A 26,462-nucleotide genomic window follows, 5' to 3' on the forward strand; every position below is an offset into this window, starting at 1 on the left:
TCATTACACTCATTCAACCGTGTACTATGAACAAAAAACTAGTTATAAACCGACTGAAAATAATCGATTGCACTTTGAAATTAAACCTATTAGTTAGTTAGTTAGTTAGATGGTTATCTGCGTAAACCAATTACGGGAATAATGTGGGCATGTGTTACCACTAAACGCATTACTAGTTAGAGTTTATTAATTTGGCAGACATTCTGTTGATGTAAATCAAACGAATTCCATTTCATTCCGTTAATCATCCAGATAATCAATGCAGCTCATTTGCATGAATTAACGAGCTGGTTAAGTTTTGCGTTCAATTAGGCGCTTAAATCATTAGTTTTACCTTGAATTATACAGTCGATAATTGAGGAAACAGCTGTTGGTTGGAATCAATTTCATCACTTGAATGGCAAGTAGACTATTATCATATTGGGAATGAAATGAATATTCAGTTTGGGTTATGTATACTTTTATACAAATTTAATCTGAAGATTAAACGGGCTTAACTATAAATGTGTTAACTAATAAATGTGTAAAAAAGTTTATTTGAAATACCCTTGCAAAGCAGCCCTTGAAATCAACTTCTGGCTGATAATTTTTTTTGCCTGATGTATTTGGAACACAAGCCTCAGTCAAACTCATACTTCGAAAGTGTCGTGTACCTAGTCCCGTTTTGGAAAACATAGAAAAAAATCAGTAAAGTTTTCATCAAAATTTTTTGTCGTATTTCGTGTCTTGTGTTTCATGTTTCGTGAAAAAAGTTGTTTGCTTGCCACATAAACGGTTGAATCGCGAATACGCCGCATAACGAAAGTGAATACGAAATTTGCAGTAGTAGTAACTAAATTTGGTCCGAGCAGACAAGTTAATAGGAATTCAAAATGAACAAATTACAAAGCGTTCTGAAGTCAGTAGTCCAGCGTCGTCTGCCCGTGTCCCATTTGATCCAAATACGTACCGCCTGCGGTGGTGAACCCAAGCCCTCCAAGGGTCTTGTGGTCGGTGTTTATCAGAAGGAGAACGACAATGACCCAAAGCTGACGCCAGCTGGCGAAAAGATCAATGATCGGCTGCATGGCAAGTTGCAGGAGATGGTTTGCGAGAGCAAAATCACGGGCCACTTGGGCAGGGGCAAGATATTCAACAACATAGATCCAGAGTTTCGCAGTATGGCAGTGGTTGGTGTCGGCCTCGAGGGCATCGGCTTCAACGAACTGGAAATGCTCGATGAGGGCATGGAGAATGTACGCGTGGCGGCTGGAATTGGAGCACGATCCTTGCAAGAGATTGGCGTTTCGGAGGTCTTTGTAGATGGCATGGACTATGCCGAACAGGCCGCCGAGGGTGCCGTTCTGGCCGTTTGGCGGTATTGTGACATGAACTCCAAGAGGAAGGCACCACACATCCCCAAACTGGAGCTGTACGAATCTCCGGACTATGAAGGTTGGACCCGGGGTGTCTTCAAGGCGGAGGCTCAGAATTTAGCTCGCCGGATGTGTGATACACCTGCCTGTTGCATGACACCAACGCTTTTTGCCCAGGCCACGGTAGATGCACTGTGTCCCTGTGGCATCACCGTGGAAATCCGCACCATGGAGTGGATTGAACAGCAGCGTCTTCATTCGTTCCTCATGATTGCCAAGGGCAGCTGTGAGCCACCGGTTCTGATGGAGATCACCTATTGCGGCACCAATCCCGAGGACAAGCCCATATTGTTCCTGGGCAAGGGCATTACCTTCAACTCGGGCGCCATGAATCTGAGGAAATGCAGGGGAATGGAGGAGTACAGGGCTTGCATGTCGGGAGCTGCATCCTGTGTGGCCATGATGCGTTGCGTTGCGGCCTTGTCCCTGCCCATCAATATCTGTTGCATCCTCCCGCTGTGCGAGAACATGCCATCGGGAATGGCCTGTAAGCCTGGCGATGTAATCACCCTGATGAATCACAAATCAATGGCTGTACGAGATATGGACAAGGCCGGAGTCGTCGTAATGGCAGATCCCTTGCTCTACGGACAGAGCACCTACAAGCCCCGCTTGGTAGTCGATGTGGCCACCTTGGGTTCAGGTGTGAAGAAGGCTTTCGGCGGCGGAGCCACCGGTATATTCTCCAATTCCCATTACATCTGGAAGCAGTTCCAGTCCGCAGGAGCTCTGACTGGCGATCGAGTTTGGCGTTTGCCATTGTGGAATTATTATAGGAAGCAAATCACCGACGAAATGGGTTACGATTTGAGCAATGATGGTCGTGGATTGGCGAATTCCTGTCTGGCGGCAGCGGTGCTCCACGAACTGGTACCCTGTGTGGATTGGGCTCATCTGGACACCCGGGGCACTGGACTGCTAACCAAGTATGGACTGGTACCCTATCTCACCGCCAAGTACATGACAGGCAGGCCAACTCGCACTCTGGCGCAGTTCCTCTACCAAATGGCCTGTCCCGCCAACCAAAAGTGAAATAGGATTGAAAATGCAGTCGGCGTAATCCGATCGGAATCAAAGCCGAATTGCTAAGAAGTGCACAGCAGATAATCTTTTGTGTAAGAGTCCAATGTCAGAACGTTTTGTTAAGATAACCTGTGGAGTGTCCAAAGTTGTCAAATTTCTTGTGAGATGTATAATATATATAGCTTTTAAACAAAAATTCAATTCTTTACTTTCGTCTAAAAGGCACACCTGCCCTTGGCCAAATTAAAGAACTCAAGGACGAATAATAACTAGCCGAGCACACGTTGCCCTCCCAATTAGACAAGCAAATTTACCCAATTTTCACACATTTGACACGTTCCACCCATTTGGAAGGCCTCCTTCGCCACAAATGCTGAAATGAAAGGGGGGCCAGGTTCGGGGGGAGGGGGGGATTTGGGGGCATCCTGGGCTGGCAAAAGGATATTTGCATATCCACAAGAGCTCACCTCGCTCCCAGCCGTGTGTCTTTGTTGATGAAATTGCTCCGGGATATTACTTTGAATTATCATAAATAACCGAGGAAAGGCGATGGCAATGTCGATATGTGTGCCAGTTCGTGTGTATCCTGCGGTTGGTAAAAGGATCAGGTGGTCCTTGCAGCACATTCATGGGTTGGATATTAAACCTGAATGTATTCTTGCTTTCTGCAATACATATTTGAATGTGTGTAACAATTTTAAGCTTATTCGAAAATTGAAAAGTTAAGTTATTTTAGTGTTGATTTTCTTGCTCTTTTGCACTTCTCCCTTAAAATTTCAAAGCCACAAGCCGCGAAAAAGTTGACAAGTTGCCGGGAAGTTTATTAAAAGCTGTGTAAACAAATCGACAATCGGTTAATATGCGTTTCGGATTGCCAATTAAAAGTATTTGTACTCGTCGAAGTATTAAAAGCATCGGCGGAAGTTCCGGCTTCCCTTCTTACGGCTTATAAGGATTTTCCATTGATTGGCATTTAAAATTTCATTAAAATACTTTTCCGATGACACAAGAATACTTTCGCGCAATAAACGAACGACACTCTCCTCGCGATGGTCTTGTATGTATATTTATTTCATTTTTATGTGCGTCTCGCATTTTTCCAAGCGAACGGATATTAACCATTTTCGCCATTATCCAGTGGACAGCAGTTACTGCTTCACACGTGACCTTTGTACATTTATCTACAGATATTCGCTTATGAAAAAGCCTTGGTCTTTGGTCACTTGGTCCTTTGGTCCTGTGGTCCTTTGCTCCTGTCCACACGTTCAGGCCGCAACGTTTTCAATTTATTTCGTTTTCCATGTGCGGGCGTGTTGGCTACCATTAAATATATTGGATTGTACACAAACCGAATTAAATTCGCATTTTCCTGGCCAAGAGTGCCATGAGTACAACGAAAAATTAACATAATTTACTTCACTCTTTTATGGCCTCACTGGTTAAGTCAAGAATAATTTGTTTGTCAACAAAAGGCCAAATTCAATTACAGTGCCCCAACGACAAAGCCGCTTTCGAACTTGAGCCACAAAAGCCAAGTGAACACAATGGGCTTAGAATATACACCGCCCTTTTCATATGTGAGTGGCCGGGAAAAATGTGGAAAACCGAGAGGAAAAATCAGTAGGTCTAGCCAGGATTTTGAAGACTAAAGGCCATAAAAGAGAGCGGGTTATGTGTGTGTGGAGCATGTAACTTTTTAATTTGATTTGCTTTTGCCCATTCTTTTTCACAGCTTTTTAATTTCTTACTTTTTTCCTTTTAATTACGCAAGGAAAAAGTTTTTCACATCTGCCACCAGGCTCACATCTGCACTCTGATAACTTGATCAAAGTTTTTTTTACTGGCAGATTGATTGAAACAATTTTTTTGTTTCAACACAAAAGAATATTAAATCACGAAACGTTAAGAAAAAAGTGCTTAAAAATATAATGTAAAGTTGTGATAAATAGCCAAAGAATAATACAAATTAAAAATACAAGATACGAAAAATAAAATTCGGAAGTTTAAATGTGATTCCTACCTCTGACTTTGATTGATTTTTCATTGACAGCCTGCTGCTTTTGATGTGAAAATATTAGATATTTTAAAAGTTCGAATATTTAATTGAAAAGTAATATCCACTGTGTATTGCTGCATGTCGAAAAGCAAAGTGTCAACTTCCATCTGGTTGAATGCTTTTGACGTTGGTTAAACTTAGTTTGCTGCCAATAAATCAAATTCTCAATCACATCAAGCTGAGAGCATCGAGCCAATTTTTACCATGCCACTTCCCAGCCATACGCCCACTTATCCACCCACTTATCCGCCCCCAACATCACGCCCAGCTGAAGGCCGTTAATCAATCAAATAGAGAGATAGTGAGATGGAGAGAAGCCAAAACTCAAACCGAAATGGGGACAAACTGAGGCAAAGTCTGGATTTCACATCCACGTATGCATGTGACAGAGTTTAAATATTTCGGTTTATGCCCGGACTTAATTGAATTGCACTTAATTAGTACCAAAGGAGGGTCTATCTCTAAATCTGAATTCGATAGAGAAGCCTTGGTAGTGGCTTACCAGGGAAACATCTGCGCAAACATGCCGGGAAACTCAAACCCGAATGCCATCAAACGTTGCCAAGTCAGACGACTGACTTCACATTGCCAGTGGCAATAATCGCAATTTAATATTCATGGCATTCTCACAGCCAATGTATTTGGGAAAATTTCGCCACAAGCTGCAACTTTCGACGGAGATCAAAAGAAAGTCCTGCGGACACTTCAACATGAGTACTTTTTTATACACTTTTCTGTTTCTTCCCAGGCGACAAAAAGTAATGTCGCCAGAAATGTGGGGGCAAATTGAAGGAACTAAGGAAGCTTTGAATATCACTTGGTAACCTCAAGTGTTTGGTATGGAATGAGATCTTAAGTCAGATTTATTTTCCATTTAAAAAAAAAGAAAAATAGTCATATATATATTATTTTAATAGCTGGTGTCTTGTCAATATGCTTCTGTTTTTTTTTAGTTGTTCCTTGTGCTTGCATTTTTAAATTTCTGATTCTTAATATTCAATTAATTTGGTTTTAGTGTGTCGCCTGTGCACCCATCATGTTATGAATGCACTGCTAGTGTTTGCTGCGATGTCATACATTCAATAAGCAAGAACCCAATTTTCCCGAACTCTTCCCTTCACCTAAGGCTCCCGGTTTTTCCCTTGAGTCAACATGAAGCAACCAGGCTGACACCCTTTGCTCATCTGTTATTTATCATACTGTGCCATATCCTACCGCTCCCCTTATCCATTTTCCATCCATGAAAGCCCACAACACTGGGTTTTCCTTCTGGCTCCTTTGACTTCCTTCCAGGCCTTTTGTGTGTTGTTCGTGGGCGTTTTGTGTAGAGAGCGAGTTGGCATTCTTTTGGCTTTACACATTTTTTTTTCGAGCACTTCCGCTCGCTTCCTTCAGCTTCATTCTCTAGTCCTTCGACTAAGGCCAGTAGTTTTGCTAGCTGATTTTCTTTCAGCGATAAGCGGGGCGGGCCATGTAGTTTTCTTCTCATGCCTCACCACTCTATTCCATATATACACGGAAACAAATTGGCTGATAACCATTATTTGTTATGAACATACATTAGGAACCTTCTCATTCATTGCTACTTAAAACATATACATCAAATTCGTTCATAAATATTTATAAAATGTTTTTATAACAAAAATGCTTTTTAAGGAAATATTTTCAATATTTCCCAGCCAACAGTGCGGCTACTTAATATTTGCTTTGTGTAATTCCGACAATTTTCGCTTCTACATTGGCTGCAATTTTTTGCTTTACTTTCTCTAGCCTCTGGCTAAATTTACGACTACTGACGATTCCGTGGTCTGTGAATTAGTTTCTCCCCCTTCGAGTTTGCCCCTCTGTTTTCCGAGTTTTCCGCCCCTGGGCTTTATCAACACATCAGCTGCTTATGCTGATTGGCCTATTAATAACAGGCATGCTAACTGATTTTGGCGCCATATGCCCGAGAGGAATTGGGAAAATAGTTTGGCTTGATTTCATTGGTTTATCAATTCGAAGGCCGTTGCCTTTTGAATATATCGAAGTGAAATGGGAATATTTCCTTTTCGCTGTGCCGATAAGTTGGTTGCAATCTCAGCAGGGAATTTGGCTTCAACTCAATATTCTGTTGAAGTCTATTGTTTGCATACTTTGTGGTAGATATTTTGAACAGCCCCAGACAAATGATTAATGATTCTAAGAATATTTTCCTTTTGTTTGACGTACTTCTGCCTTTATACACAATTTGGCTTATTACCGTAATAGCCCTAGGAGAAAGATAAACTAGAAATGGTTTGCCCATAATGAGCAAGCATCTGGCCGTAAGTAAACATTTGCGCTGACCCCCTGAATTGCATAATTAATAATGAAAATTAAATGGAAATTTTTAGCCGAGATGTTGACCGTTTGTCAGTGTAAATAATCAAATAATTGCATAATTAATAATGAAAATTAAATGGAAATTTTTAGCCGAGATGTTGACCGTTTGTGAGTGTGAGCCATGGCAAATCTCTTTGCATAATTGAAGTCGCTCTGGAGGGTGTTCCACTTTGTGGAAGTTGGCCAAAATGTCGCATTCGTTTCCGCCGGATGCAGCGCTCCTTCAGGCCGGACTTTTTCCTCGGTCCAAGGACCAGACAGGAAGCAGTCGCACAAAAAGTTTCCAGTCATCCCGGCTTGCTAGATTTGACAGGGAAATCTCGCCCCCCTTCCCCTTGGAAGCCAAATTGAAAATGTACACTCACTTCAGGACCAACAATGGACCATAAATTTGACTAGTTTGGGTCTGAAAGTGCGGAACTTGCTTGTATTCTGATGTTTTCGTGTGTATCTGTTTTGTTCATTTAACATGAAAATCTCTTTTTACCTTGGTAGGAGCTTTTGAATTTAAATTCAAACTTAAAAAAACATTTGTTGCTTAATTTTATGGAATAAAAATGTAAAAATTAGAGCGCATCAACATTTATTAGAAACATTTAACAAATTTTTTGCCAACTGTCTCGCTGGTTAAGCTTAATTTAAAGTTTTCCTCAGTTTTCCAATGCCTTTATTTTGGCGACGTGGCTTGCACAGAACTTTTGTTTAGCTTTTCCTTTACATTTTCCCACCGCAATGCTGTTATTCTCGTTGTGAATATTAGCCGCATTTCGAAATAAACTGAAACGCGAATTACCCCGAGGGAGATTTAGTTGCTTTTCTCGCCGTTGTTGCTTTGCCATTTACGACACTTCAAAGTTGCGTCAACCCGCCAACCAGAATTTTCCACCACCTCTGGGTTATCTATGTATAGTCGGTTGAAGGAAAAGTCGTTAGCCTGATGTGGCTCATTATGTGACAGGGACCCAAAAAAAGGTATATATACTGTGCACATTGGAAAACCCAGCACACCACAGCTCGTTTCCTTTTGTTCCAGATGATCCAATTAAAATTTTGCGCCTGCGGCCATCTGACATTGTCTAAAAATTTGTGGCCAAATATTGTCTCTCTTCTAGCTGGTTGTAATATAAAACCAAATCTGTGCCCACAGAAAACAATAATTTGATTTCATATCTTGCTTGTTTTGTGTTACCTCGTATTTTCAGAGATATGCAAATATTCTTTTAAATGGTAGAGAGACAAAAATTATAGTATGGTTAGACCAGAAATGGTTTTTCTTTGAATTCGCATGTTTAAAATTGCATTCTCCCTCTCGGGAAATATAAATAAATTTAAAGAAGGCGTTGCAAGTGATGGCCAATTAAATGGGGATTACATTTACAATATTTAATTGGTTTGATAAAAAATATCTTAAATTTTACCTAATCCTTCTTTTCGTTCTCTAAAGAATTCTCCAATTAGTTTGTAAAATGTCTAGCCTTTGTCAATGGGCTCAAGTTAAGTTAATTAAATTTGAAATGATAGGCAAATGTCTGTCCATTTTTAAGACTTTTTAAGACTTAAGATTAAGATATTGCGCCCCAACTAGAAATTTCGCTCCCCTTCTTTGAGATTCATTATGCGCTCCTCCATTTTCCTCTTGAGAGAGGAAAAAACGAAATATTCATTGCATATCCACTTAATCCAGCTAAAAAAATTTCTCCATCAGTTTTCCTCGACTCCTTCGCTCGTTTTTCTTTGCCTCTAATGATGGACTGCTTCAGCTGCAGCAAACTCAATTAAAAGGGAATTTCGGATTTTCCTACAATTATTCGTTATACGCTGCGGTTTTGCATTTCTATATCGATCGATTGCGGTTAAGAGTTTGTTGACTTGCTTGCTTAACAGCAGCAAATAATGAAAACACATTTTTTCGAACATAATCATATTCAAACTTATGCATTTGGTCGTATCAGATGCCGGTATGTAAATGTTAAAGTTGCTTGTTATTCCCACTCATGTTTGCCAAATTGTCATCACTTATGTCCTTGTATTCTTGTATGTAAATGGATATTTGCATATTTTCAAGGATTCTAAACTCAAAAGCACGCAGACAGCTACCAAAATCCTTGCGTCTATGGCTCTACTTGTGTGCGTTGCGTTCCCAACAAAAATTTGTCACAGTGCGCACAGCTTGGACATTTTTAAGACATTTTTTACACAAAATTGTGACATGTGTTAGTCCTCTGGTCACTACGCTTTTATCCCAGAAAGTTTCCATCCTTGCTTGTCCTTTAAAATTGTTGTTCTCCGCACTCTTGTTGTTGTTGTCCTCGGCTGTCCACCTTTTTGGGGAATGTTTGCCCAACCGCATGTTGTTTGCAGGACGATGGCTAAAAAGATTTCTGGTGAAATATATATGCAAGTTGCAGAGCTTCCACAAAGGCGAAATTTAAATATTAAAGGTTAACAACTGAAAGCATTTGCCTATTTTAATTAGTCGAATATTTAAGTTGGAAACAATGTAACTTCACAGTTTATCGAAGTATAGTTCTATAAAAAAAAACTAAAAGGAAAAGATCACCTTTCATAATGAAAGTCCAAGGATAACCATTTGAATCTTTTAGAATTTGATGGATATTAAAATAATCCAAAAAAAAGTTATATTCATTAATTAAACAACCCACCTTTACCGATTTTATCCACTTTCATTACTTTCTCTAAGCCCAAACGGGTGCTAAAAAGAATACTACGGACTTTGTCAGTCCTTTGACATCCTGCACAATATAAATCACCAACCGAATGGTGTCAGTGCAACAATCCACCGAACAAAGACTAATTGCTGGCACCACCACAGCACCACCCCCTCACCCCTGACCGACGCCCACCCAATGCAGTTTTCCATCTCAATCAGGGCAACAACAAAAAAAAGAATACTGCGAAAATGGAAAGCCGGAAAAGCGGAATGGAGCGTTAATTGTTTCAATGTCAGGCAGAAGAGCACAGCAATTAATTGAAGGTCAAGCAGTTGACATGGAAAACAACACCAGCAACAACAACTGGCCAAACGATTTATGCGCCAAGCGATAAACCTCAAAAACCAACAAAAATGCCAACAACAACGGTGAACCTGTAGAACAAACTACAGCAATCCACCTGAGGAAATGGAAGAAAAACAAAAGTAATAAAATGTTGTTTGTACCCTTTGGAATGAAAGTGTAACAAAAATAAAAAAAAAGGTTAAAAATTCGTATAATAATACTTTTTTCTATTCATTTGAGCATTATTTATAATGAAAACAATGGAAACACTTAAAAACAATTTATACTTATACAAATGTATTTAATGAGAATATTATTAATAATTATTATGCATTTACAACATTTATGCATTCGTTATAACCTAATAAATAAGAATAATAATATACTAAGCTACCACATATAAATTAAAAAAAGGGTATTTCGAGTTGCTTTCGAGTCGATTTTCAACTTTTTATGTTTCAATCCTGCGCAGCAATTTGTAAATGTAAACAAAGCTAACGACGAAGCAAAGCAGAGAGCGGCTGCGAGAGAGAGTTTTCCGTTGGGAAAAGAGAGCGGTAATACTGTTATACGCGCTCTCAGCCTCTCGAGCAAAACTCTGGCTTTCCCACGCACTCAGTTCGCCCGCAGTGCTCGTCGGTGTGGGTAAGTGCAAGCGGAAAACTCCCACCCACTGATTCGCAAAAAATACCGCCACTCTCTCAATTATAATGGTAAGACAAACCGAAGCGATTCTCGGCTTGCCAACGCGTTTAATTTGATGCGCAAACAAATGTTTTTAATGGCCAAAGTTTGTGAACATAACAGACGAAGAAAATTCGCGCCAGCGCGCGTTTTTCCTCTGCGTAAATATTTGCGGCTAAATTAAGGAAAAAAAAAATTCACCCAAGCCTCAGGTGCCAAGCATTCGGCATGGAAATTGCTTTAGTTTTTGTCTATTTTCTCAGTTTGCTCCAAATTAAAATACTCCCGCCAGGATAATCAAATTTTTTTTCGATCGCTTTTCCTCGTTTGCTTTTTCGATTTCCTCGTTTTGTGCCACAGATAAACAAGCGGAAAAAATCCGAAAAACAAACCTCGCACAGAACCAATCAGCTGCAATTCCCATGGGTGGAATGGAATACCTCCCCCTAATCAAGAAACGGAAAAATCAAACCAAGAACAATGTTGAAGCTCGGAAAATGTGCAGCATCAGCTGTGTTAAAATAAAAGATTCATTTCGTTTATAGCCAAATGTGATCCAAACAAAAGGAATTGGCAAAATGTCACAAGTTTTTATTGGAAATATTTTTCAAGAAATTGCCTAAGATGGAAATTCGATTGGTATGAGTACAGATAGTTTTGTATCTAACGATCTACTTAATATCTGAACTCTGATCTATTTTAATTCTTAAGAATATTTCTGCACCATGTGATGTTAAGATACAATATTATAATGTACGGATTCTTCACTTAATAAATAATAAAAAATAAAAAAAAAAACAAGTTATACAAGCACCACAATTCAAATAAACAATCATGCAATCGTGAAAAAAAATTCCAGTCAAATGTGTATCTTTTATGTTGTCATAAAATGTCAACCAATTTATTCAATTTCCATATTAAATGTTCCCTTTTCCCCATTCAATTTGCCACATCCCACATGAACACACAATTTCCCGCATTAAATCACTCATAAAAATGCTGTAGAAAGGCCCCAAAAAGCGAGCTACTATTTTTCACTTCAATGCCAAAGGTTGGGAAAACATTAAATAACATAGAGCGTGCAGCGATTTCTCAGCATCAGAGGGCAGAGTTTTCCCAAAGTGAGTAAAGCTGCACCATTGGGGTGGCCCACTTTCTTGTCAAATGGCGCAGCGGGTTCACCCTAAGCACGCGTGTTAGCCAACTTTCCTTGAATTTTTCCCCAGCTTCGTCGTGGCGTTCAAACAATTCTGTTGCTTAAATTTACGAGCACCGCAGTCGCCATATTAAAAGCATAAAAAGAAAAATAAAAACGCAGCGTGCAAACTTGTTGCCAAAAATTCTATGGACAAAGTACAGTGGAGATTAGCTCTTTAGACGAAATTAGTTATCTTAAATAATAAATATTAAATAAATATTGAATACTTCCGCAGTTTTTGTAAAATTCCAGGCTAACATTATAATTGCAGATAATTCAAAACCAGCTGTTTACTTTTTACGCATCATTAAATTTACGCATTTTAATTAGCTACAAATTAGAATAAATATTCATGACACATTGGATTATTACATTAAAAAATGTTGATTTATGTCGCTAGTCGTAATTTGTTTGTTTTTGTTACAATGGTTGTATGCAATTTAAAATGCAAGCATTTAAAAAAGCGAAATTAATTGTAGTACACTAATGCCATTCGAAATAAATTGCGCCAGAGCTAGTAAATCATTTATAATTCATTTATTAAATTGATAATTTATCCTTGTCGACCAGAAAATACCGTAATCGGTTTAAGGATCAAGAAATTGGAGTTCTTATCCTTAAAGTCACGTTGCATGCAATGAGTGGGCGAAATTTATGGAAATATTTTACGCGTGACAGCGAAACGTTTTGTTTTGTTTTTCCTCGATGCGTAGCCTTGGGTTATTCGCTCGAGAGTTTTCCGAGCAGAACAAACATAGGAAAGCGAAATGGAACACAGTGCTGAACAAACAAAACAAGCAGCACAATGCAAACAACAAAAGTTTTACTTCATGCGCATAAAGTAAAAATACAACAAAAGTGCCAAAAGAAAACGCAGCGAAACAAACAAACAAACAAATAAATAAAACCACCCAGACGAAGGCAGCCCCAGTCAAAAGTTCATCATAAAAGCAAAAATGTACTTGCAACTTTGCCACCGATGGCGAAATCCTTCAAAGTTGCCACGTTCTGTTTGCTGCCAAACCAATGAAATGAATTTCTGGGCCATTTAGGGCTTCGACCACCAAAGTTCATGGGGTTACGACTCTATGATGAATTTAAAATGAACAATATAAGCGACCAAAAGGAAGTATTCAAGGATAAAAATGAGAGAGGAATGGTTTAAAATTTAGAATATCAAAAAATTCCTCTGATTTTCCAAGTGCCATTCCATATTTTGCTAGCTGCAGTTCAAAATTCAATATTTATTCATTAAAAATATAAAAAAAAACAGCAATGAAAATGTTTAAATGCAATCTAGGTACCTTCCAAATTCCCTGGCCAGCAATTTCAGTTTGGATCTCAGTGCGATAAGCAAACCATGACTGTACGACACCATTCGCAACAACTTCAATTTGTTAAATCCATGCAAATCACATTCACTTTCCCTCCAACCGATGGAAAACACATGTGGAAAACTCGTGCAGGAAAATAAAGGAAAATGCAGCGAGCATAACTTTGTCTGCTCAGAATGGCCATTAGAAGTGCATTTCCATTCACGGCTCGGAAAAAAGAGTGAAAATGGCCGGGTGTGTGAAAAATCCTAGTCCATCGCAATGGCTATTGAAAACGACTGATGGCAACTTTTACTGTTGCATTGCCTTGCTGCTTCTTCGGTGGTGGTCTTTCCCCTTTTTTTCATTCTTCCCCTGGCGTTTTCCTGCACATCCTGTTAAACGAATGCCCTTTTCATTCATTTATGTATAGACACAACACACACACACACACACACATCGAGTTTTTTTTTTTTTTTTTTTTTTTTGCTTTTCTTTTATTTATTGAATCTTCTTGTATAAGAACTAACAATAAGTTTAAAAATCTTAACTATAACAAGTATTTTTTGAACAGTTGTATTATTTTTCCAACTGTTCTATGATTAAGCGGCCCTAATAATTTATTCGCTGGGTTGGTAGGTCCTTTCGCCGGAGTCGGGAACGGCTGCTGAGCTGGATTAGACCTCGCGCTAGGTGGTTGGGGTGCGTGTAAAGCTTGCTATGGTATTTTTCCTTAAGTTCCGTGATTGCGTTGGTAACTGATGGGATATTTAAGTCTCTTTGGATGTTTTCACTCCGAACGTACCACGGTGCCCCAGTGATGGTTCTCAGGATCTTTGATTGTGCTCGCTGTATGATGTCAATATTGCTGTTGCTGGCATTGCCCCATAACTGTGAGCCATAGGTCCAGATAGGTTTCAATACAGAATTGTAGAGCAAGACCTTGTGGTCTAGGCTGAGCGGAGAACCAGAGTTGATGAGCCAGTGTAAGTTGTTGGCTTTGAGTTTAAGTTGGGTTTTTTTGGCTTCAATGTGCCTGCGCCATGTGAGTCTTCTGTCAAGGTGTACTCCTAGGTATGCTACCTCATCTGCTTTCGGGAGTGGTATGTTGTTCAACAAGAGCGGAGGACAGTCTTGTCTGTTTAGCGTAAACGTCACGTGCTTGCATTTTTGCTCGTTTACTTTTATTCGCCAGTCAGAGAGCCACTTCTCAATGTCGATGAGGTACAGTGCCAACTGTGCTGTGGCTTGGATAGGGGACCTTGAACGGCTAAGGATAGCTGTGTCGTCGGCAAATGTGGATACCGTTAAGCGACTATTTGTAGGGATGTCGGCTGTATATATGAGGTATAATGTTGGCCCAAGAACGCTGCCTTGGGGGACTCCAGCCTCAATTGTATGATCAGTGGAAGTGGCAGTGTTGCACCGCACTGCAAACTTTCTGTTATAGAGGTAAGACTTTAGAAGTTTGTGTGTGCTTTCGGGTAGGGATGTTTTAATTTTAAACATTAGGCCGTCGAGCCAGACTCTGTCGAATGCTTGGGATACGTCTAAAAATACTGCTGTACAGTATTCGCGATATTCAAATGCAGTTCTTATTTCCGTTGTAATACGATTCACCTGTTCAATGGTTCCATGGCTTTCGCGAAATCCAAATTGGTGGGCTGGGATTATATTGTGGTATATCGAGTTAACTGCATTTTACATTTGCTAACAACATTGCTACCTCATATCCTCCCAGAACTTTCTTGCCCCACTCCCCGCACGCTCCTTGGGTGAAATGGTAAACGGAAATTGTGCATATTTCACTTACCATCAACGCTGAAATGGCAAATGGCGCACTCGAGTTGTCAGCGGTTGCTGGCGGAAAAGCGGGGAAAATCAAGGAAAGCGAAGGAATCCCAGGAATCCAGCTGCGTCGTGCAAATCAATCAAATCGAAGTTTAAATACCCTTAATATCAGCTATTAAAATTTTCAAATTCTTCTTATAAGAGGGTGTAAATCTAAGATGTCTATAATTTATAATTTATGCTCAAAGTATCTATTGGCTAAACAATCTTTTATCTTATTGGACTATATGGTAACAAATAAAAACAAATAAAAATATTCGAAAAAAGAAATATTATTAAAAAAAAAAGTAATTAATGAAGAATGTCAATTAGAATTTATCCAGTTTTGTAATATAAAGCTTTGTGATAATTTGTAATTACGGCATAATTTATTATTTAATTTTAAGTTATTTTTCATATTTAAGTTCTAAAATCCCTGAAAATTCCCGCATACCCTAGCGGAAAAGGTGGAAAAATGAAAGTGCAAAAGCTGACTGCAAATATTTGTGAAATCAAATGGCAGCCGGGGGTCTCAATCGCATTGAATGTGTGTAGGTGTGTGCGTGTGTGTGTGTGGAAGTTTGTGTGTGTATGTGTGGGGGGGGGATGTCCTGGGCTTATAAAATGTTAACTGTAAATAAATTATTAGCCAACTGGCGCTTCGATGGAAGGAAGTGCTGGGAAAAGGCTGGCGATAATGGGAAGGGTGTTGGCAGCTGCTTCCGCCAGCGCCTCGGTACAGTGAAGCCTGTGTACGTGTGCCTGTTTGCGCTGAATGTTTGCCAACAAGCAGCGTGTAACGAGACAATTACCACCGGGATTGCATTGCCTTCCATTTCTCCCCGGGGGTTCAAGTCAGATGCAACTTTGAATAGCTTTACACACTAGCACACATTCACAATCGCAAATGTGTGCCAACAGACGCATACAGTGATCACTCAGTAGAAGTGTTTAAGGTATGCAATAAAAAGTATTAATTGCTAAGGATAATGTTTCTATTGATTTAACTAGGAATTAATATGTTTGAAGATTTGAAGATAAATATGAAGATTTTTACAATGTGTTGTTTATGATCTAGGCTCCACTGTACTGTACACACATTGATAAGCAAAAACTAAAGCGCACACTGCAGCTGCCAATGCTTGTGCTTCTTCTTCTTCAGCGCCTGAGTGGGCGGCTAGAGGCCCAAAAGGGCGTGGCACCCGGGCGTTTTGTCTGCGTAGACAACGTGTTAAGCTTCAGTGGTTCGCAACTGCAAATGGGACACATTAGCAATGTAGCATGATGCTTGGGTGTGGGAAAATGAGCGGGCGGGTGGGCGGTGGGCGGTGGGCGCAGGAAAAACTAGCTGAGGAGGTGGAAAAGCGGCGAAGTGGGTGGACTGATGAACCACCCACCGTGTGCCAAATGTGTCAGCAGCAGTTTTGGAGGCGCTTAGTTAGCAATCTCCTACTCTAAACATATATATCATACAAAACACCCTTTTAAAATTAAATTTTGAATCTTATTTGAAATAAGATTTTTAAAGGTAAAAAAATAATGTTCATGCGCTCCCCAAATATTTTTTATATTACTTATCGGAAAGATAAATAAGATAAATAATATTAGTTGACAGATCTTAAGAATATACATAAGTGCTGATCAAAAATAGTTTATTACGTCCATATTTACGTCCATTTTTTGCAACTTTCAAAACAACCATTGTAAGAGTATAAAGTGCTTTTCTAAATTGCTTAATTTTTTAGCTTTGTGAACTGTTTCGAGTCCTCTTTCTGTTCGTTGCAGCTAAAGCATTTTTATGACAGGTGTTTTTATTTAAACAAAAGATAACTGATATGTTCGAATTTAAACAAAGTGAACAGCGAAAACACAAAATGAAATAAATCATAAAAATATGAGAAAATTAGCAGCATGCGCTTTTTATGGGAAAAACGAAGAAGAAATTTTTGGCTTTTTGTGGCTCGCATTTTTCAATTTAATGGTTTTTCAATTGAATAAATGAAACTTAAAGAAGAGTAAAGTATTCTTATGTTTCAAGCGTTTCCTATGAATAAACTTAGCTGTCTACTTTTCCCGACTTTACATATTTCAGAAACCTGATTTTTGTTGTCCTCTTGCTGTTGCTTTGTGTGCTTCACCCATTTTCCGGTATTTTCCGGGCAATCTCATTTGTCAGGTGGAAAAATCTAAAAGTATCTGCCAATCAAGCGAATTTCCGTAGAACCAATTCCTGTCAAGTCGTTTGAAAATTGATTACCTGCCTAGTTTGAAAATTTACAAAAGTGAACAATAGTATTATTATAATTTTGGGAAACTGGAGAACCAATTGTGCAATAATAAAAACTTAAATGCGTATAAATAAATTCCTAAAAGATAGCTAAATGTTTGAAACGATGTAACAAATTGACCAGAAAATGTAGCAATCAACAAATAAAATAATCTGTTTTCAAATAATACCCATTTCTTGTTGTCTTTTCTTTTCCAGGAACTCAAACATAAACAAGAAATGAGGACGAATCAAAATCCCTTAATAAAGTGCTAGAATCCAGAGGTCAGCCCCGCCCACTCTATAAACGCCCACCCGGGATTTACCGCTAGGAAAATCACGTCGGCATTTCGTAGTGGCGACACGTCCCTCAGCCCACAAAAAAAAAAAAAAGAAGAACAGCAAGAACACAAAGAAAAGCCACAAAAATAACTGTACTTCCTAACGAAAAAAATCTCGGCAAACCCCGGAGTGAATTCAATTTGGTGCTAAAATAGGCGAATGCCTCTAAAAAAGAACTGACAAATGTCAAGTCACAAATAATACAATAAAGTGACGATTGTGTATTGATATATACGTGATAAAAATAGAGAGCAACTAAAGTAACTCCACGAAAATAATACACTTTCAAAATTGAACCGCAATTACAACAAATGTCTGCGTCGGCAGTTGAAGTTACTGGAAATGTTCCCCCAGTGGAATTTCATATGAGAGAGGTAAGATTTTATTAACTAATTATCAATATTAACGGTAATCTGAGTAGTGACGATGCACTGTTAGTGCATTATCTACGTTCTCTTTTGGCCATATTTTATAAAGCTACCCAATTTTGCCAATAATACAAATATTTGGTAAATAATACTAAAAACTTACCCACCTTGCGCATACTTTTAAGGAATTGATGTGACAAATAATAACATATATTACACAATTATTGCAAATAAATAGCACTTTGCTCTTATGCATTCCATTGCATACTTTCATATTTTGTAAAACACACATTCACACAAACACTTCACATAAAAAAAACAAACACTTCCCGGTACCGATCGCGAATTACGGTAAATAAACTAAGAATAAATTAAAGACACAAAGTGGTCTTTAAACTTATTAAACGCGTCGTGCAGGTAGAACGATTTTTTCAAACTGAAACTTTTTCGGATTACGCTTCGTTTTTTGCCTTCGCCATTCCAGCAACCAAAATGTAAGGACAATTACAGTTAGTTTTTCGCTCTTTCTCATTTACACTTGAATTTTGCAGACAACTTGGCGCTCTTTTGTGCGTCAGTTACTTTGCTAGTGCTGAATATTCCCCTCTTTTATAGCTAAAAGCTTGGGCAGGTTTCTGGATATATCTTTTTGAGGATAATTTATTATTTTTAGAATTTAAAAAGCTTAATTTATTTTAGTATGAAGCTAAAAACAATCAAAAATGTTAATTCCGTTGTTATATATTAGTAAAATTCAGAAAATACCAATTCTATTAACAATATGATTTCCAGCTAAATATATAAATTGCCATCACTGATGCGCACGTGTACCGATTTATGCGGTTGTTGCGTAGGAGAGAACAACTCTGCTCTCGATCATTTGACTCGCTCCCTCGCACACAATTGGCAGTTATCGCGCCTTACCATTGATCCTCTGCTGCTGCCTCTGCCGACCGAACTCCATTTTGCTTTTTACATTTTCCTTTTACCCATTTTAGTTGGTTCTGGATTCTAGACGCGTCGTGACAGTTCGTTTTAATCGCTTACTCATGGATTTATTTAATTTGTTTTTTTTTGTTTATCTGTGGTGATTTTATTACAATTATTATTTTGTGTGTAAATCAGTGAAAGTTAATTAGTTAGTGGTTAGTGGTTAAAATATATAAAAATGGATGAAGAAGATTGGCCTATCGAATTTGAAACTCAATGCGGCGCCATTATTGGAATTTCTATAACAGGCAATTGGGGCATTTTTTATCGTTGCTGCCAATTAAACGGTGAACTAAACGATGAGTGGAGCAATCTAAATGAGGATATTTGGGTTCGTTTTAATTATTTTTGCTTATTTGTTATTATTTCTTTATAATTCACTTATTTTCTTGTATTTTAATCATGAGAAATCATCATTAAAAGTCTATATAAACAAAGAAATTTAATATATCAACATTAATATGTTTTTTTGTTTAAATTTTGTTGATTTTTTGATTAAATTTGTTGTTATTTAAATTCGCCTCGCTTTTTCGAATTCGCCTCGCTTTTTCAAATTCGGCTCGCTTGTCCGAATTCGCATTAGCGAAAGCTCTGTGGCTTTTGCTAGTTCATCTTTTATTCACCATGTGCTTTGCATTTAAGTTTCTCAGTTAGCTCGCGCAGGTGGCGCCAGCCAAAGGACGAAAGTTTCGTTGGGCAGCACTGTAACTGTTAGTAAAACAGTGCTGCTAGAGTTCTGTTAAAAGCTTTTACGGTGGAAAACAGGAGAATGGTTTTAAAAGCTATAAATAAGAATTATTGTTGAATATTTAAACTTTTACATAAATAGTTTAAATTAAAAATTATCGGTAATGAAATGGAAAAAACTTTCAACTTTTATAAATAATAAATATAACAAAAATTTAATAATTTATTTTGAATATCCCCTTGTTTTCATATTAATTTCTGATTAAATTTCAAATAAAATTTATACGGTTGTTATAAACTTATTTTGGCATTTTTCTGCATTTCTTTCGTTTTTTTGTGCTTTTTTTTTACTTGAAATACAATTTTCAAGAATTAAATTTCCTATAAAGTCGCGGAAAATGCCGAGTATTGGTGCACTTTTAGCGCCTAAACTCCAACTGTCCTAAAGTCGAAACCCGATCGCAGCTAATTTGGTTAGTGGCAGTAGGCAATTCACTCAGACAGTCGTCCTTTTCACCGTTCCACGGACTAGGCCAACTTTTATTGACTTCCGCCGCAGTTCGCAGCCATCGCAAAGTGCAAACTTCTGTTGGCTCCCAGGACCTCTTGTCACGCCCCCTCGCGCCCGGTTCCCCCAATCTCCCCTCTCCGCTCGCCACCGCCTTTTGGCCAACTACTGTGGATGGCTAACACAATCACAAACAGATGGGCGGATGAGGATAGGGGCGGGGCGAAAAAGGAGTAGTAGACAGTAGACAGCGGCTGGCCAAAAGCAAACATCGAAAATCAACATAAGCCACCGCTACCACCAAAAGCAACAACAACAGAAAGAGTCACTAAAATCACACATCCACACTGAGCAAAATATTGTTTACCAATACAAACAGAAAGAAAATCAAAAAGAAAATCTTTTTTAAAACTAAGGCAAGGTCAGTTTTTCGTAAATTTCAAGGAATTTATTTTACCTTTGCTACTTATATTTATATAAAATTTAATTTCTAAAGTTACTAGTTATTTTTAATACTTTTTGTTTAACATCGAGGTTTTTTTCTTGCTTTTTTCATAGCTTATGTAAGCTTGTTATATGCAGTATTATTTCTCTCAGTGCAGGCACACTCGTTCTTTTGCACTCACTCACGAAATGGAATTTTCGGCGCTGCAAAATGAAAAAGTGCATTCGTTTGCCATTAATGGGCCAACTTTTGAGCTAATGCCGCCAACTGAAACTGCAACAAAACACTCGACACACAAAAAACAAATAGAAAAAACGAACACCAACATTTGGTGTCTAATTGGATAAGCAGACCCACCAACGACAACAACTAGTTTCCAAAGCCCAACAACACAGAGATTCCCAAATTTGTTGGCTGTGTGCAAATTCAATTAGCTTCAGCTGCATTTCACACTTTTTACTAAACACGAGGGCATTTTTTTTTTGGGAAAAAAGGAAATTGATTATGCAGTTTACGAATAAAGCCTTTTTGTGTTTTTACAAACTATTTCGCTTATGATAAGTAATAATATGTAGCATGATATTATGTTATTTAGCGCGTAAAGCTTAGAATATATAGAAGAAAATATTAGGAAAAAAATAAGAAATTATTATATAATTACTATATTTATATTTAAAGTAATAATACTAAATTCTGGATTTCAACAAAGTATAATTTGCTAAATAAGTATTTATATGTATCATTTGTTTTTAAAACAACATAATCAGTTATGTTAAGTTTATTTTATTAAAACAAAGTAGCCGTTTTATAATTAATGAATTTATATATATGAAGTTTTTCCTGCAGTAAAATAAACTAAATTTGAAAGTGTCAAATAGAGAAATGCATTTCTGGCGACCATTCTGCCTTTGAGTCATCTCTGCAATTGACTTCCTTTTTGGCCACTTTTGGGCAACTGGCCAAGATGTCAATTTCAATTCGCTCATCACGTTTTTACTTCGTGTTGGCCTCACTTTTTTTGCCGTGTGTGCTGTTACTGATTTTAAAATCAAACTGACAGTCTGCCATTTGTTTCTGTATAAAATACTGCGGAAATTATCATAGCAAAAAGAGGATATATATATATATATATACTTAAAAGCAGTGGTTTTGGGCCAAATAGAGAGATTTCTCGTAGCAAATTGTGAGAAAACGTATAGTTCATTTTATTTTTTCGTGCTGTTGGCTTGCAGCAAAAGGCAATCAAGATTTACTTGGTGGTGGGAAAAAGAAACGAGTAAAATGACGGCGGAAAATTGGGTGGAAAAGTGGGCGAGGAACGATACACAGCCTCCGAAATGGAGGCAGACATGCATGGCGGCATTTCCGGTTGCTTGGCACCATTAGTGCAACTGCCACGCCCCCTTACGAAACGCCCTTCCTCACCAAGTTCTGCGATTTTATTTTATTTTTTTTATTTTTTGTTTGGCTTTCTGTTGAGATAAGCAGTTTGGCCATTTGTCCGTGCAAGTTTTTCGAAAAGCATTCCCTTTTAGAAGTAAAAACTTGTTTTTTCGCCAAAAATACAAGAGGAGAAATGGGCGGAAGTGTGGGATAGTGGGCATTTGACATGTGTTTGCTGCAGCAACCCATTTTTTCGCCCTTGTGGCTAAAAAGAACTTGGCAGCAAGTTTTTCGGCGTCTCTCTAAGCTTCTGGCGGCCAAGAAAAGTATATTCATTATTTTGTTTTCATTTTCTGCGGCTGCCCGAGAGCGAAGTTTGCAATTGAATTTTATTGTATCTCCTTGGAATTTAGTCAAAAATAATACGGCTCTTTCAAATAGATTTTTATGTCTGCGAGTGCCAAAAAAAAAAAGGAAGTGGGTAGCTGATGAAAATAAAGTGGAAAATCCATTAAGGGAGGCCTCTTAGTGGCTGCAGTTTTTACGCTTTTCTTCTTTTATTTTAGCTATGAAACTCAACGTATTTATTTTTATAGCTTTTACCTGCGGAGTGTGTAGATAGTTGAAGGCACACGCATTTCCCCTACTTGTATATAATTTCTAGGAAAAAATTTAAACATTATCTGCCCGACTGAAATCAAGAAATATTACGCAAATCAGCAACGAGGCAAAGCCAAAAGAGACCGCAGCTTAGTGCACACACATAAAGCAAACCAAATGAATGGAAATGGGCGAAAGGATGTGGGCGTCCACCAGCAGATGCGAGGGAATAATCCCAGGACCTAAACCAGGACCTAAGAAAGGCTTTTATCATTCTTCAAATTCATGCATACATTTTGGGCTCGAAACTGTGCAGAAAAAAGTGCAAATATCTGCAGATGATTTTAATTTAATCAGTTGAAGCATATTTGATCCTGAAAGTTAAAGAAATACTTACTTAAGCATATAATCCTTATCATAATTCTGTTATTAATATTTAAATTCGCATATTTCTAACAAAAGTATCTGAAAGATATATAGATTTATAAAAAAGATGCACTAGAAACTTATTTATCTGTAAAAACTGTTATACATTTCGCCATAAATCTCTATTTCTACTCAAGCCTGATTTGTTTAGTTTGGAATTTTTTTGGTAGTGTACCCCCTGCTCCATTTCAGCACCCCTTTCCCCCTCTAATTCCCCGCCCCAACACATGTCTGAGTTGCTCTTTGCTAATGGCCTGATGACGCGTCATCGTCGTCCCATGGGCGGTCCTTCTGTCTGCGAGTCGCTCGCAAATTATAATTGAGTGCATGGCGAGCGCATTGAACTGTGGGCCTGTGTGCCCCATCGCTCCACGAATCCCCACCCAAATGCGGTGGGGCAGCTGCATCGTATGCTGCAAACAAAATACCCATTGTTTAGGAATTTCAGTAGAAAAACTACTTGTGGTCAAACTTAAAACGAAGGTTAAAAGTGAAAAGGCAGAAAAAAAGGGTTATAAAATGTATATTCTTATCCATTTGGAAACTTTATAAATGCGTAAACTTATAAGTAAATATTAATTTTGTATATTTATTTTTAAATTTAACAAGCAAAACCAATATAAACATTTTAACCGCTGGTTAATTGTCATCTCAGTCATGTAAAAATTGATATTGCTTTTCAAAAAAAAAAAAAGGTAATACAGATACTCCACTAGCCACCACATCCAGCTGCTAGTTTTCCCATTTTCCTCGTGGTGAAAAGCCAAGGAGCCATGGGAATGCCAGGCGAACCGCCGGTTAAAGATTTTAACCACTTCGAATGGAGAAGCTGCTTCTGTTTCTTTTTCCAGTTTTTATTTTTTTTTTGCCCTTACCACTTGAGACGCACAGGTCTCGCTGCCATTTGGGGCCATAAATTCGAGCGCCACATTTCGCCATTTTAATGAATGGTTTTTTTAATGCAATGGTTTTTTGGCTCGTTAGGAAAAGAAGAGCCAGCGGAAGCAGCAACATTCTGGCTGCTTTAATTTATTGACTAATTTAGGAGGCTGGCGCGAGCAGTAATAGATACTTTTAGCCGCTGCTAAATGGGCAAACGGCTCTTTGCTTTTGGCTTTTTAATTAGACGCCATCGCTGCTTTTTTGGCAACGAAATTTCTATTTAATTAATGCAGATTTGATGGCAGCACTCAAGGTCGCGCGCCCTGATAAATAACCTCATAAAATCGCAATTAATTGGAGCGCCGAGAAAATCTCACCCGAGGCTTTTCAATTTGCGCTACAAGTGAACACATGTGTTTATGGCCGCCACCGGAAAACCAAAATAACCCTTTTTCAGACCAACGCCAACTCTACCCCCATTGGAGCCATTAACTTCTCTGCTTATCACAGCAGACTTCACTTTGAAAATTTGAAAGACATTGCCAAAAATATAATCAAAAAATTTGAAATTAAAATTTAGAAGAAGAAAAAGTAAATGAAAAACTTTACACATTCAACTAAAATTAATAAAATGAACTAAGCAAATATTTATGCAATTTTAAAATCCAAAATATCGGAATTACAACTTTATTTTATTTTTAAAAATATCCTTTTTTCAAATAGATTTATTCCATATTTATTTTAAAGACATCTGCATTTTTTGCAACTAAAATTAATAAAAAAAAGCTAAGCAAATATTTATACAATTTTAAAATCAATATATTGCCAAAATATGTAAAAAATCGCTTTTCAACAATTATATTTTTATATTATATTATATATAATATATTATATATATTAACAGCGCATAAACTTATATTTTTAAAAATATCCTTTTTTTTGTTAGATTTATTCCACATTTATTTCAATAACATCTGCATTTATTTGTAAATATTTCTTGACCCATCTTCATTTATTCACATGACCCCGAAAAAGTATGCTTTGTTTTGCTGAGCATATTTTATTTGCTGCGTGCCAGATTCTATCTGCTTTCCGCGCCATTGCTGAATTTTCCCAGCCCCGCCCCCTTGCCACTGCCACTCCCTTGGAGTTTTCCCCTCCCCACACCCCCTTCCACCCCGGAGTTTTCCCCCTCCGAAGGGCACCTTTTGTCATCGTTTTCGCCTGCTGTGCGTTCTTCGCGTTCTGGGCGCGATAACAGGCATCATAAATCCTTTGCTCCTTGTAAATGGCACCCCGACAGATTCCCCAGCAGCTGCCACGCCCTCCCCCGGCCTACGCGCCCCCTGTGGGCGGTGGAAGTGGGGGGCGTGTGTAGGTGTATGCTGAAACTGAAACAAAAACAGCTTCTGTTTCGCTTTTGGCCATCGTTTGTTATTGTTTGCGGTTAGTTGGCCGCATTTCCCCCCTTTTCCCCTCTTTACATATATCAAACTCAGAGGCAGGTCAGCTCCCTCGGGAAAGTGGGGAGGGGGGGGGGGGGGGGGAGGGGAAGGAGCAAGGCATTTTCCTTTAGTTTTCCACAAGTCGCGCTCGACTGCAGATTGCGGGAAACTTTAGGCATTAACAGCGCATAAACTTTAATGCGGCATTCTGGTGCGTCAAAAGGTGATTTTCCGAGATGAAAATTGTTTGAGCAACAAATAGAAGCATTTTTCATCATATAAGCACTAAAATCTAAATTAGCTTAGCATTAAGTAGAACAATATTGTTTATATAAAAATGCAAGAGTTCAAATTATAGGAAAATCGATCATTCTACTGCTGTTATTATTATGCATCAATCATTTAGTTATAAATTTATATATATATATTTTATATGACAGCCATTCTGTGAGTGTCGCCCACTTTTCCCTCTTATCGCATCATTTTTCATCGCATTTCCATTAAGCATATTAAATGTGATTGCACCGCCCGCTCAAATTTGTGTTCCCCATATTTACCTTTTCATCTTGAAGATACTTTTATAACTTATCGGTTGCCGCAGAAATTTTGCTCCTAACGTTTGCATTGAATTCTCGGAATGCTTTAGCTTGCCTCAAGCAGCTTAGCCGAAAAAAAAGCGCGGAAAAGCGTGTAAAAATGGCGGGGAAAACGCGGACACCTTTGCTCTTTTTTCTCGGCTTACGTTTTTCAGAGTGTTGGCGACAATTTGCCGGCCAAAAGGGATTAAAAAGTTGCCACCGTGGTGGACTTTTGCATTTATGCCGGTGGCGGGCGGAAAATCCAAAATGTGGCCGTATCATGTGCATCCTTTTGGTTCGCATATAGTGCGGAAATTTTCTCACTTTCCACGACTGACTATCTCTTTCGGCCGGCCAGCAGCTTACTCTTTCTGGCTGCTGTGTGCCACCCATTTGCATTTCAAATTCAGCAGCGTCGTGGTGGCCGCTTTCCCAGATTTTCCCTGCTGTTTTCCACTTTCAAACTCTGACGCCTGCTGCTGTTGCTGCTGTCCGTCGCGTTAATCAGCCGCTTTGAATGCCACGCCCACTATTTGTTAGCTATGCTAGTTTTACACTGTGAAAATAAAACATATGTATGCCATAAATATATAAAACATAATAAATATGTTATAAATCTTAAATTTATGAAGTGGTTCTGTA

General features: G+C 38.4%; 2 protein-coding genes across 19 annotated transcripts in view; both read left to right on the forward strand.

Annotated features, from left to right (window-relative positions):
- The window catches only part of LOC6605161 (RNA binding protein fox-1 homolog 2), a 113,328-nt gene that overhangs the window by 8,276 nt on the left and 78,590 nt on the right, over positions 1-26,462 (forward strand). For all 18 annotated transcript variants that reach the window (XM_032719524.1, XM_032719528.1, XM_032719529.1 and 15 more), the window contains exon 2: positions 17,386-17,882. In XM_032719524.1, the coding sequence (XP_032575415.1) occupies positions 17,820-17,882 (63 nt within the window). In that variant the 5' untranslated portion in view covers positions 17,386-17,819. The remainder of the gene's footprint in view (positions 1-17,385; positions 17,883-26,462) is intronic.
- LOC6605159 (cytosol aminopeptidase) lies at positions 609-2,634 on the forward strand. The gene has a single exon (XM_002029962.2). It carries the CDS (start codon positions 873-875, stop codon positions 2,445-2,447), a length of 1,575 nt encoding a protein of 524 aa, XP_002029998.2. The 5' UTR covers positions 609-872; the 3' UTR covers positions 2,448-2,634.

The sequence above is a fragment of the Drosophila sechellia genome, chromosome 3L (genome assembly GCF_004382195.2).
Source record: "Drosophila sechellia strain sech25 chromosome 3L, ASM438219v1, whole genome shotgun sequence".
Taxonomy (NCBI): Eukaryota; Metazoa; Arthropoda; class Insecta; order Diptera; family Drosophilidae; genus Drosophila; species Drosophila sechellia.

Excerpts from the sequence above, each read along its gene's own strand:
- LOC6605159 (XM_002029962.2), top strand. The coding sequence starts at position 873 with ATGAACAAATTACAAAGCGTTCTGAAGTCAGTAGTCCAGCGTCGTCTG.